General features: G+C 45.4%; 1 protein-coding gene across 1 annotated transcript in view; it reads left to right on the top strand.

Moving 5' to 3' along the window:
* Positions 1-13,239, top strand: part of LOC115144281 (protoheme IX farnesyltransferase, mitochondrial) — a 77,791-nt gene extending 64,552 nt beyond the window's left edge. The window contains exons 5-7 of the mRNA XM_029685185.2: positions 5,328-5,398; positions 9,242-9,474; positions 11,919-13,239. Of these exons, the coding sequence (XP_029541045.1) occupies positions 5,328-5,398; positions 9,242-9,474; positions 11,919-12,361 (747 nt within the window). The 3' untranslated portion in view covers positions 12,362-13,239. The remainder of the gene's footprint in view (positions 1-5,327; positions 5,399-9,241; positions 9,475-11,918) is intronic.
* The last annotated feature ends 533 nt before the right edge of the window (positions 13,240-13,772 follow it).

Genomic DNA, 13,772 nt, shown 5'->3' with positions numbered 1-13,772 from the left:
CGATCAGCTATCCGTCCTGTCTCCCTGTAGCGCTGTCTTGGGCGTCTCACAGTACAGACATTGCAATTTTTTCCCTGGCCACATCTGCAGTCCTCTTGCCTCCTTGCAGCATGCCTAAGGCACGTTCACGCAGATGGGCAGGTACCCTGGGCATCTTTCTTTTGGTGTTTTTCAGAGTCAGTAGAAAGGCCTCTTTAGTGTCCTAAGTTTTCATAACTGTGACCTTAATTGCCTACCATCTGTAAGCTATCAGTGTCATGGAAACTGTGTTTACAGATCCTCATTGTAAAGAGGTTAAAGTTATGTGGAGTTTTATGAATTTTCTTTGAAAGACAGGGTCCTGAAAATAACGTGTATTTTTTTGCTGAGTTTATGTAGAGGTCCTGGGCTGGTGTGGGTACACGTCGTTTGCATTTCTGAGGCCGATTGGACGTACTGCTAAAATATCTAAAACAACGTTGGAGGCGGCTTATTGTAGAGAAATAAACATAAAATTATCTGGCAACAGCTCTGGTGGACCTTCCTGCATTCAGCATGCCAATTGCACGCTCCCTCAAAACCTGAGACATCTGTGGCATTGTGTTTTTTGACAAAACTGCACATTTTAGTGGCCTTTTATTGTCCTCAGTACAAGGTGCACCTTTGTAATGACCAAGCTTCTTGATATGCCACACCTGTAACGTGGATGGATGGCTTATCTTGTCAAAGGAGAAATGCAGAATTTGAGAGAAATAAGCTTTTTGTGAATATGGAAAATATATGGAATCTTTCAGCTCATGAAACATGGGACCAACACTTTACGTGTTGCGTTTACATTTTTGTTCAGTGTATATCCTCTATAAATACGACAGTAAATACAAAACTTGTTTACTTTGCCTTGGACACATATTTAAGTTGTACCTGTCTTTGGCAGTGGATAAGCAGTATGTAGAAGTGTTTGTACTAAACCACCACAAGGGGTGGCTGGTTGAAGGAATTTAACAAGTTCACAAATAAGTATTGAAATGCACTAACATGTTTTTCATCATGTCACCACTAGATGTCAGTATCAGCATTTGTCTTGAGTAGATTTACTACAGTGTTTACAACAAAGGTCATGTAAACAAACACTTTATGGCAACCATTCAACTCAGCGGAAAATCTGTCTCCCTCAGCAGGTGGCGTTTTTTTGTTTCACCCACCACGAAAGGAGTTTTTGTATGGCGGTCAATGAGTGTTGAATTTGGTCAAAAAAATGAAAGCTTATTTGCTACGTATGGTTGATTTGATCAAATAGAAGTTTTGTTACGCTTAAGTTGTTACGAGTGTACTGATATAACTAGTGTACGTGACATCCCGGCAAAAAAATGATATTGTTGTCTCGATGGCTATGCTTATTATTGGCATGAGGCTAGTAGCATACCATCTCTCTCCATTGAATACAGGCGTTTGACGTCAACAACCCTCGTCAAATATTCAAAAAATGGTAACAATAATGAGATGTATCCACCAATCCAAAGAAAGAATAGGTGGGAGCTAGCCCGCCCACTGTACCACTTTGTGGACAGCGACACCCATTGTTAGGGCAGAGAGACAAATATCTTGTCAGTCTATCCATAATCTTTGGTTATAACAAGCAAAAGCTAGCTGGTCATTACGACAATTTTGTCTTACAGAAACCATATCTATTTTACACTGTTATTCAATACAAAAGGTATTGGCTATACATTTCAATTGCAAATGGAATGCGTTGATGGCAGAACATTTATGCAGGCAAATGCTTGCCGCACTGGTTTGTCACACATTCTGATTTAGCTAGTGCGCATTGCCTGAAGGATAGATCTGTGCCAACACTGTCTTGCTTTTTGATTATTTCATATTTCGGAAAACAAAATAAGCCCCACAGTTTTCACTTTGGCGCCTGTCCAGTTTTGGCACATAAGTAGCACAGATTGCTAACTAGCTAAATTAACCTACTTGCCGGCTAGCTAGCCAGCTTATGTTAACCAAGTGAGAATGTGATGAGGACAGGGCTGCTTGCTTGGTGATGTGTACTTTTAATTATTTACTTATTCTAATATGTTGGCTGTGGCAAGCTACTCACCATCAAATCACCATGCCTACGCTCTCTCACGTTGTGACCTTGGGCTGAATGATGTTCAATGAACAGCTCGTAGAGTGCCCTCTTCAGGCTACCATTGAAAATGTCAAAAATTGACCATCATTTGTTTATTCTATGTATATAATATAGGCGCTTTATCTGTGGAATAAAGGCCGATACAAGTGTGTCTGTGAAAAGATCAACCGATTTTTATCGGTCGGGCTCTAAGTGATTTATTCTTTGGTGACTGGAAGTCATAGAAACTCATGTTCTATGACTGAGTGGAATTAAATTATACTTCCTGTCACTCAAACACAAATTACAATTCTACATCCTGTGGGATTGTGGCCAATTTTGAATTTCAATTAATGACTTGAATGGGAGTGAATAAAAAAAAACATCTGAATTGACCCAAACCCTGCTCCAAACACTAGGGCTGTATTCCGGGATACACTCCTCTTCTGCACTCCTGGTATTTTTGCACACAGGCCTGTAGGGAAGGGGGAGCAAAGCAGAGGTACAGTTATGTGGGTGTCAGAGTTTTATGTGCAGGTCAGAATGACGTCGTTATTGGAAACTGCAACGATTGTGATTTTATGTGACCAAGGAACAGTCCTGCATGTGAGCTCTCGGTCTGCACGAGGGACAGTCCTGCATGTGAGCTCTCGGTCTGCACGAGGGACAGTACTGCGTGTGAGCTCTCGGTCTGCACGAGGGACAGTACTGCATGTGAGCTCTCGGTCTGCACGAGGGACAGTCCTGCATGTGAGCTCTCGGTCTGCACGAGGGACAGTACTGCGTGTGAGCTCTCGGTCTGCACGAGGGACAGTACTGCATGTGAGCTCTCGGTCTGCACGAGGGACAGTACTGCATGTGAGCTCTCGGTCTGCACGAGGGACAGTACTGCATGTGAGCTCTCGGTCTGCACGAGGGACAGTACTGCATGTGAGCTCTCGGTCTGCACGAGGGACAGTACTGCATGTGAGCTCTCGGTCTGCACGAGGGACAGTACTGCATGTGAGCTCTCGGTCTGCACGAGGGACGGTACTGCATGTGAGCTCTCGGTCTGCACGAGGGACGGTACTGCATGTGAGCTCTCGGTCTGCACGAGGGACAGTACTGCATGTGAGCTCTCGGTCTGCACGAGGGACAGTACTGCATGTGAGCTCCCGGTCTGCACGAGGGACAGTAGTGCATGTGAGCTCTCGGTCTGCACGAGGGACAGTACTGCATGTGAGCTCTCGGTCTGCACGAGGGACAGTTCTGCTCTCGCCCTGGCTGCCGCTCCAACTGCAGTACAGACCTCTCTTCTCCCTCTCTCTCGCGGCCCCTGACCCCCTGACGCGTTTCCTGACCCAGGAAATAGAATTAACACCTCAGCCTGAGTCCTGGGTCCCATAGCCGCAGCCACAGCTGTTCCCAACCCAGGCCAGCCCGTCATCAGCCCCAGCACAGCAGACTTCAGCTCAAAGGGGAAGACTGACTTTATATGGAGCTTAGCTTATCCCACCACTAACTTTATCCCTTTGGGTGGCTGTGAGCTTATGTTACACAACCTGCCACTGAAACAAAATGAAATGCATCAATTATCAACCCCACACTCTGTATGAAGCCTAGGCCTGACCAGTTGCCCACCTGTTTCAAGCGTATATCGTAGTCCACATTCACTGAGACGTGATAGTCCAGCGTCCCATTGTGACATAGCTACGCGGCTCTGAGAACACCATCCGCGGGGGCTGAGGATACGAAGTCTGACCGTGCACCTCGCCATAATTCCCAGCCAACGCGGTTCCGGTACACGTCCTCTATTTATTTGAATGTGTTAACAGTTAGAGAAATTGCTTAAGCTGCACGGAGAATTCAAACAGTATGAATGCCAACAGTCCAGTATGCTAGAACACTGCTATGCGTACGCTACAAGTTTTGTTGAGGGCCTCGTTACACCTACCTGCTAGACTGGTCAGGAAGTAGTCAGGAATGTTTTAGCCATATCTGTAGTACTAGTGATTCTTTTGAGGAACAATTCAGTGTGCCTTCCCCTTTTATAACGCATTTCCTAGGCAGACACAGAACACGGGTGAATCCTGCAAGTTGCTATGCAACCTCTCATCTATCCAAAAAGGTTTTCCTTTCCTGAGAAAGCAGCATATCAGGTCAAGACGATCCATTCCTTTAGGTCTCCAGAGGGGACACACCGACAGGCCAAGCTGACAGACTTCCCTGTCATAGATAATGCAAAGAAGTCCTTTGCAACTAAAGTGGTATGACCCAACTCTCCGAAGGCCTCTAGCGAAATATAAATGTACTCTATATGAAACGTATTACCCACCACGGGTGTTTTTAAATATAGAGGCTTTTCTATGTCAAAAGGACCGTAAATTAAGGAAGGGGAGATGGAGGAGAGAAGTGTATTATCTGTTTATTTATTTTATTCCAGCCATATTTCAGAAGTAATGGATCTTAATATTCTCTGGTTGTCTGGACTCTGGTCTGAGTGCTCTGTCTGTTTTCATCATTAGGGTGCTGGCTCAGATTTATGTACACACACACACATAGGCCTACACACATGTACACACGTACACATACTAGCTGGTTCCTGCATTTAAGCGCCCCATGTGTTTGCGTTTTAGTCACACATAGCTGATCTCTTGGGGCCACTTTGAAGCAGAGTAGATCATAAAACAGAAAAATGTTGTTTTTCACATAATCCTCCCCCTATGTACCCTAGACCCCAGCAACCTCCTCCTAAACACATCCCACCTCAGTCCCCGTTCTGCGACGTGAAGGGCCGCTGTTCTGCTCAGAGATTTGTTTTGAGCTGCTTCCCTCACGTTCTTTCACTGCAGATGTCCAACGAATACATTGCTGTGTATCTTCCCCTGTATGTTTACCACAATTTAGCCTCATTTTGGTCATGAAAAATATCAGAAAAGCTTTTCCCTAAAAGTTTTGTAGCAAAGCCTCTCATGCTCCCATAGAAGATGATTTTGGTTAAGACCAAAACTATGCCAGAGAGATAGGGTTATGAAAGTGCCACTGACCAGGTGTATGTGGTGATGGGTGACATAGCCAGGCAGTTTAGGGAATGGTGGGTTGACAGGATGAATGGTTACAAAGAAGAACTTGAAAGGCCTCTGAATATGAACTGTATGTTTGTCCTTCCTTTCCTTCCTTCCTTCCTTCCTTCCTTCCTTCCTTCCTTGACTCCTCCATTAACCCATACTCTGTTCTCTTTCTCTCTCCACAGTACTTTGAGGTGCCATTTGACTCCAACATGAACCGCACAAAAAACCGGCCCCTGGTCAGGGGACAGATAAGGTAAACTTACAATTGTTATCTCTATCCCAAATGGCACCCTATTCCCTATATAGTGTCCTTCTTTTGGCCAGAGTTCAATGGGCCATTGTCAAAAGGTAGCGCACTACATATGGAATAGGGTGCTATTTGGGAGATTGCCTCTGTTTTTGTGTCTACTTCTGTTTCTGTCTCACAACAATTTTGCATAAAATATATTTTTCACAATCATTCAACCTTTTATTTCACACGGATAAAATCCCTTGACTTTGATACATGCTACCATCACCAAATACATTGCCACGTCCCTTATCATGCCGTCTCCATATTGAGTAGGTTATCTGATCTAGTGAAGTGTATTACCAGTGGAGAAACTGGATCCTGCCACTTGGCGTAATAACAGCTCTGTGTTATTGCATGTCTCGTGATAACGAGGGGAGGTAGGGAGCACACCTTCAATTAGACAATAGTGCTGCAGAGCACAGCAACACCACCCATATCACAGATCCATTTACACTCTTTTCCCAATTAGTTATGGTGCCAAGCCTGGGACAGGCTACAGGCTGTCTATACAGAGTTGCAGAGTACAGCCAGGAGCCAGGAAGGTTGCTGCCAATATCAGATCAGAAATAGTATGCCTGCAGCACCAACCAGTCCTCCCCTTCCACACCTGCCAGGTGTAACTTGATACTATTTATTGGCAGGCTGGGAGGAGGGTGTAGGCTACCTGTACCTGCTCTTTCTTTCTTTCTCTCTCCTCTCTTTCTCTCTCCTCTCTCTTCTCTCTTTCTCACTCGCTCTAGCCAGCAAAATAAATACAACTATTTTTTCTTTGTTGGACATAAGACTGTAAAAACACCAGCAAATCAGCTCCAGTTGATTTTAATTTTGGAAATCTGTTTTGAAATATTCCCACTCATAATAGAGATATGTGATCGTATACAAATCGAAGCAAGTTTTGAAATGACTATGCTTTAGTCAAATATATATGTTTAGGCTTCTTGCAGTCAATCTGTAGTATAAAATGATTTCTAATTATGTTCCGGCCCCATGACCATCCATTAAAGAAAAAAAGGTCCCGGGGCTGAATCTAGTTGATGATCCCTGGCATAGGGAACTCCAGGGTAAATGAGAAGACTCCTACCATAACAACTGTGAGATGCTGAAGTGCTGGTGTTGAACCCTGACCTGGCCCCATCTCCTCCTGTCCACAGTGGAATCCTCATGTGATGTGTTGTTTAAAGGGACACTCCTCTTGTTGAGTTGGAGATTTAGGATGTAAACTGTTCTCCAAACAGACCCAGGGTGCTGCCGCTGCCTGGCTTTGTCCGTACATCCTGGTGTTGACGTGACTGAGGACTGTGTGTGACACACACACAACCTGTGGCCCGATGTGGACCAGCTGGATGGCTACGGCAGCATCCCAAATGGCACCCCATTTCCTACGTAGGGAATATGACCATAGCCTACGTAGTGCACTATATAGGGAATGAGGTGCCATTTGTGACACAGACAACACTTACAGTCCCTGTCAAGCAAGCCCTCAGTATCTCACATTCTCACCCTCCATCCTCTCTCTCTCTCTCTCTCCATCCTCTCTATCTATCCTCTCTCTCTCTCGCTCCATCCTCGCTCCACCCTCTCCATGAGGCTCCCTGGACCCAGCTCAAGCCTAGATCACAAAGTATGTCCAATGAAGAAAAGTTGATTGAAAGTGATTTTTAGTCTAGTTTAATCTGGGTCTTCTAGAAGACCGTCCCTAGACAGCTAGATGTATAGCAGAGCATACTGGTGGATGTCTTTTTGATAATCTGTTTGGACAACTTTGCAGAGCTCTCCCTCTAATCTCTTGTTGAAATCTCAATGAGATGAACTCATTCTCTATTGTGGTGTGAGGTTGAAGACGTTGAGGTTGCAGCATGTGGCGATTTTGGACCTTCAGTAAGATGGATGAGAGAGAGAGAGAGAGGACTCGGCTCACCACCGTCTCCTCTAGCACATCACACTCTTGTGTGGATCTTATTTCAATTGAACACTGAGCCATTCCTTTATGTAGCCCTCATTGATCTAAATGGAGAAGCCATGACACTCTCTTCCAGACACTTTCTTCTTGCCAGCCTGCCACCAACCACCCTCTCATCACACTCAAGACACCCCTTCAACCCTCCAACGTATGCTCTTGTCTAAGTCCTCATTCTCTCACTCGAGCTTAAAGAACTTTTAGAGCACGTGTCAAACTCATTCCACGGAGGGCCGAGTGTCTGTGGGTTTTCACTCCTCCCTTGTACTTGATTGATGAGTTAAGGTCACTAATTAGTAAAGAACTTCCCTCACCTGGTTGTTGTTTTAGGTTTTAATTGAAAGGAAAACCAAAAACCTCCTAGACACTAAGCCCTCCATGAAATTAGTTTAGTACCCCTGTTTTAGACCTGGGTGAAGAACTTGTAAACCTGGGTGAAGAACTTGTCTTAGCCCCCAGTTGTGGAAGGTAAGTTCCCTCTTATAGCCAACCAGCCAGCTACATGGGCTAAGTGCTGACTACCCCCCCACGCCGGCTGACAGCGTTATGACTGGGACAGTGTCCAACTGTAAACGAAGGTCAGACAACCCCCTCCCCACAGGCCGGGAGACGCAGTCCTCAATTCGACCCCCACAGAGATTACCCAAACTCAGCGCGCGCGCGCACACACACACACACTTACACACACCACTGCCACATAAAACAGACATAACACACTAATCACATTAATACCCCATCTCCCAAAATAAAAGCCCGTTTTCGCTTCAGAAGGCCTGCTGCGTTTGTTCAAGATTTTAATCTCCAAATCTCCTCCCTCTAATTTACAGCATATTTACTTGAACCAGCCCTGGAGTCAGTCGCTAGCTAGCTGCTTTCAATAAAAGACAGCGGGAGGAGGAGGAGGTCTTCATCCGGTTAAAAGCGGGAGCCTCTGTGGTTAGGGCTGAGGATGGTTTGATCTCTGGGCGTGCGTAATGCGTACAGCCTCGTAGCCACATGCTCATTGTCTTGCAGGGCCACTTTTATCCCTGACAAACGCTGATCACATGAGCTCTCCTCTAAGCCCATGTTTTCAGACTGAGTGCCGGACCGCCACTAACTGTCTCCGAGTGTGTGGCCCGGCCGTGTGGCACTCGCTGTGTGTGTGTCTTTACATGGGACTATTGTCATCTTCTCCTATAATCTCCACAAGTCCACATATCTCAATCAGAGCATGATAACAATTGTTGTTCTATTCTGTCTTTCTGTGTCTTTAAGCCAGGTGTTCAGTATTCTGTGTCTTTAAGCAAGGTGTTCAGTATTCTGTGTCTTTAAGCAAGGTGTTCAGTATTCTGTGTCTTTAAGCAAGGTGTTCAGTATTCTGTGTCTTTAAGCAAGGTGTTCAGTATTCTGTGTCTTTAAGCAAGGTGTTCAGTATTCTGTGTCTTTAAGCAAGGTGTTCAGTATTCTGTGTCTTTAAGCCAGGTGTTCAGTATTCTGTGTCTTTAAGCAAGGTGTTCAGTATTCTGTGTCTTTAAGCAAGGTGTTCAGTATTATGTGTCTTTAAGCAAGGTGTTCAGTATTCTGTGTCTTTAAGCAAGGTGTTCAGTATTCTGTGTCTTTAAGCAAGGTGTTCAGTATTCTGTCTTTAAGCAAGGTGTTCAGTATTCTGTGTCTTTAAGCCAGGTGTTCAGTATTCTGTGTCTTTAAGCCAGGTGTTCAGTATTTTGAAGGAAGCTTAGCTCTCTATTGTATGCTGAATTTGTTGTTGGTGAAATAGTGTGGGGAAGTTGTATTAAGAGATGTCTCTATCTCCCTCCTTATCCTCTCTCCCTCTCCTTCCGTCCCTTTCTTCCTCCGTCGCACAGTCCTCTCCATGCGGTGGGCTTTGCCCTAGTCTGTGGTGTCCCTGGTATCACTTTGTTGACCCTGGCTGTAAACCCTCTAACAGGGGCCTTGGGGGCCCTCAACATCTTCCTCTACACCTGCTGTTACACACCCCTGAAGAGGCTCAGCATCATCAACACCTGGGTGGGGGCGGTGGTGGGGGCCATTCCCCCCATCATGGGCTGGACGGCCGCTACAGGTGCTCTGGACCCAGGTACTGAACTGAAGGACACGCACTCACTGTACGCCTCTCTCTGCTGGGTCCTAGTGTCCTCTCCCACACACACAGTCACGATACTTGGTCCTATGGGTCTCCCTCACACACACACAGTAATGATACACCCCATCTTATGTTTCACGAGGAAGCAGCCGGTGTATGACGAGCTGTTCAAACTGAATAGGTTGGTAAATGGGGCATTGAGGAGAGAAAAGGATACACCATACTTGTTCTTCCAACATTGGGTCAAAGAGCAGCTGTGGTGTGTTAAAGTTCATATGTCCATATTAGACTCGGTGTAGACTCATGATAATACATTGGTGTTCGTTCCTACAGTTACATATGTTAAACTCTGATAAAGTGGTTCAAATCTGACACTTCAGAGCGATTTATTATTTTCCAAACTAGATATCCAGCTAGTGGGAAATCCACGGTTTATCACAGCCTAAATGAACCTACTGTGTGGTCACTCCCAGGAGACTTAGGAGCTAGGCTGTAGTGTAGACTAGAGGGAATGTCTGCATGTTGTATATCCATGTCTCCACCGAACTGCAGCTATTCTATAGGTTCAATTCTATTTCTACAGTTTGTCTTGTCATTCCAACACAATTAGTCTCTGCTTGACTCCGTGAGGCCTCTTTCACAACTGACATTCAACACAACGGAGTTTGTATGTATTTCACTGGGTTGACGAGGACCTCTGTGACCAGGCCTGACCCCCCCCCCCCCCCCCCCCCCATTACGACCAGCCTTTTATTTACATACTCCATAACCCAGAGTCCCACGTTGCTAACACACACACAGTATTGTGTGTGTTTATGTTCGGCTAGCTGTGTGTGTGCACTTCTCTAGTGGATGAGGAAGGCAGAGCAGAGGGGGGTCTCCTCTCTCCTCTCCAGATTGTTTGGCAGACATGTTAAGTGTTCTGTTATGGCAACTGTGAACTGTGTTGCAGCTTGTCACCGGGGTCTCTCCGTAGGGTACACACACTAGTTTACACTCACCAAGCCAAGATCTTGGGACTTGCTCTCAACAAAATGTTAATCATGAATCTATGGGGCTTTTCACGTGGGAGTGAATGTGTTTTATTCCCATTGAACTTCCGCTGGGGGTTTTCTCTTCCCTTGGTGGCCCTCTTGATTCAATGACTGCTCTCATGCTATACAATGACATTCATGCCCTTTATGTCAGAAGGACCCCCTCAGTTTCGGCTATAAGTATGACTTGGACATTGGCATTTTAACCAGGTCAATTGGGGGTCATTTAAACGTTCAAAAAATAAAGTAATAAAATAATAGAACAGAAGAAAGTCTAAAGTGACAATAGTTACCATCATCTGTCCTGTTAGCTGCTACAGGCAGTTAACCCACTGTTCCTAGGCCGTCATTGAAAATAAGAATTTGTTCTTAACTGACTTGCCTAGTAAAATAAAGGTAAAATAAAATACTACAGGCTGCACTATAGTCCTGTTTGATCACTGTGTTTGGTGAGATCGGAGAGGTTTGCAGTAGAGGTGCCTTAAGGCCCTGTTTTCCTATGGGATTTAGGCTTCTTTTGTGTTTACAAAACGCAAGAACATCGGAGTGAAACAAAAGGAAACCCTGTATGTAACGCTCGGGTGCCTCTGCAGCGCTGCCGAGTGAGTCTTTGTGCCTCGGCGGCCGGGGCGGGTCTCCTGTTTCTCTCTCTGCTGCTTCTTGCTCTCTGGTGGAACGTTTACAACGCCACACCGTACACGTGGCCCCGGGCTGTTTGTTGCCCCCACACACACACAGGATGTGCAAGGCGAGCTGATGAATGGGCCTCTTTCTCTCTGTTTAACCACAGGTCTGAGAGGAACAGAACAGACAGAATGACTGGGGGATTCCTCCTCTCTGACTAGTGTCTACAACATTCATGTTCTCGTATTCAGTTACCCATTCACTCTCTCACCTCACAACATCTCCTGTATCGTGTACGGAGGCTGTGTCATAGGGGTCAGGGCAGTGAAATGTCCAGGAAGGATAAGTTCATTGAAAAAAGACGTAGATTCAGTCAAAAAGGAAATCAGTCCCTCCCGGATACATCGTTGGCAAAAAAACAAATGTGCAAAGTTGACAGTTTCCTGCATATTATGCAACGCACTATTTTACGTCAAATCATCCCAATTTTGTCGCATACAAACAGACCCACATCACCGCAGCAAAACAAGAGGGTAATATGGTTCAATCAAGCCACATGTCAATGAACTTTTTCCCTCCGTGCATTTTTGTGATAAATTGGACAGAACCATTGCATATTGCTGTCCAAAATGTCAGAATTGCTGCAGGAAAATCAAGCATTTTTGCACACAAATCACTATAAATCCCTGCGAGAGGGACTGGGAAATTCAACACCAAGAGATTTGTGAATTCTCTATCTAGTCATTGTCAATATCTTCTCTTCTCCCTCCCCCTCTCTAGGTGCTCTGCTGCTGGGTGGCTTCCTGTACTGCTGGCAGTTTCCCCACTTCAACGCTTTGAGCTGGAACCTGCGTGAGGACTACTCCCGGGGAGGCTACCGTATGATGTCCGTCACCCACCCGGGCATGTGTAAGAGGGTGGCCCTGCGCCACAGCCTGGGTCTGATCGGTCTCTCGGCCCTGGGCCCTGTGCTGGACGTCACCACCTGGACCTTTCCTCTAGTCTCCCTGCCCATCAACCTCTACATCAGTTATCTGGCCTTCCGCTTCTACCAGAAGGGAGACCGCAGCTCCGCCCGCAAGCTCTTCTTCTGCAGTCTGTGGCACCTGCCTATGTTGTTGCTGCTGGCGCTCACCTGTAAGAAGTCCCGGACCGACAAAGAGGGCGTGGCCAAGACCTCGAGCCTAGCCGCAGCACCCCTACCCCTCGCCGTGCAGAACTAGGATAGCCCGTTAGACCCCACCACCACATCCAACCTCCAACACACTGGCCATTACTTCTCCACCCACCCTTCGTACAAATGGAGGTATTACCTTACCATGTCTTCCTCCCTCTGCCTCTGTACCCTGAGAGAGGGGAGTACTAGGGACTGTGTGTTTGTATGTCTGTGGACTTGTGGTGCTCACCAACTGCACTCTCCATGCCCTCAAGATAAGGGGACGGGGTGGAAGCAACATGGCTGAAATGGTTGATCAATGAAAACCACACATTGTGAATTCCTGAAATAACTTCAGAGTGTAAGGAATCATTTCAGTGTGTGTGTATATATGTATTTATAAAGGAAGGCTGCCCTCTAGTCCCTGTCCATGTTGTATATGACTGTTGTTAATAAGAACATTGTACAGTGTAAATTGCTCCTATGGATTCGCAATTGGGCCCCAATCTTGAAAGAAACCCATGCATTGTATCAACACAAGATGACGTCAAGAAAGAATCAAGAGTGAACTGTGATGGACATGAAGACTTGTAAGATCAATGAGACAACAGTACATTGAGTTACGTCAATATTTGTTCCATTTTGTTAAATAATCGATTAAGGAAATACGTTTTAAAGAAACCTAGCCACTGCACTGAAATGCAATGATAAGTTATTACTTGCCTATATGTTACTTGACTGTAACGATTGCCTATGCCTCTTGGTTTTAGCTGTTCAGCAATCTCAGTGGAGGGTGTTCTTCTGTCTGCAACACACTGCTTTTAACTCTACACGGTTCACCTGCACCAAAACAAAAGAGAAAAGTTAACTTGTAAACCATTTTTGTAAGACACAAAAATCATTACAAATGTTCTCTTACAATAAACGTCTTATGATTTAACCAAATTGTTTGATTTACTTTTGAGTCAGTTGATTGTCTAATTATTTCATTATACTGTGTCAAAAGTGTGTTGTCATTGTTATCCTTATTAAAGCAAATTTAGAGGGGGTTTCATTAGTGACACCAAGTGTTTCCCACAGGGGGCGTCATTCCAATCAGTGCAGATGATGTCATTGTGCTATCTGACATAAAAGGGATGAGTCTTACACATTTGTGTAGATATTCATCACCCACACACACACCGCCACCACATGCCAGCTAGATAATTGTGTTGGCATGGGCATAAACTTCAGTAATGTCAAGATGCAGGTTAATCGTAGCCTCAGTAGACACACATGTCCTGTTAGTCACATGAATATCAATATCACCAACACCTATTTAGCAAAACTCAACCCACTGCTGCACCTGTCACTTAGTCCCAACACATACTCCCCTTCCACTCTTTACCCTTAGCTTGTTTACGTTAAACATCACCCACCTCCATTAAACAATCCTGATGTCCCAAATGGCACCCTATTCCCTATACAGTGCACTACTT

Source organism: Oncorhynchus nerka, linkage group LG16, assembly GCF_034236695.1.
Source record: "Oncorhynchus nerka isolate Pitt River linkage group LG16, Oner_Uvic_2.0, whole genome shotgun sequence".
In the NCBI taxonomy this organism is placed as follows: Eukaryota; Metazoa; Chordata; class Actinopteri; order Salmoniformes; family Salmonidae; genus Oncorhynchus; species Oncorhynchus nerka.
The sequence above is the reverse complement of the archived record's forward strand: the minus strand, read 5'-3'. Positions and strand labels throughout refer to the sequence as shown.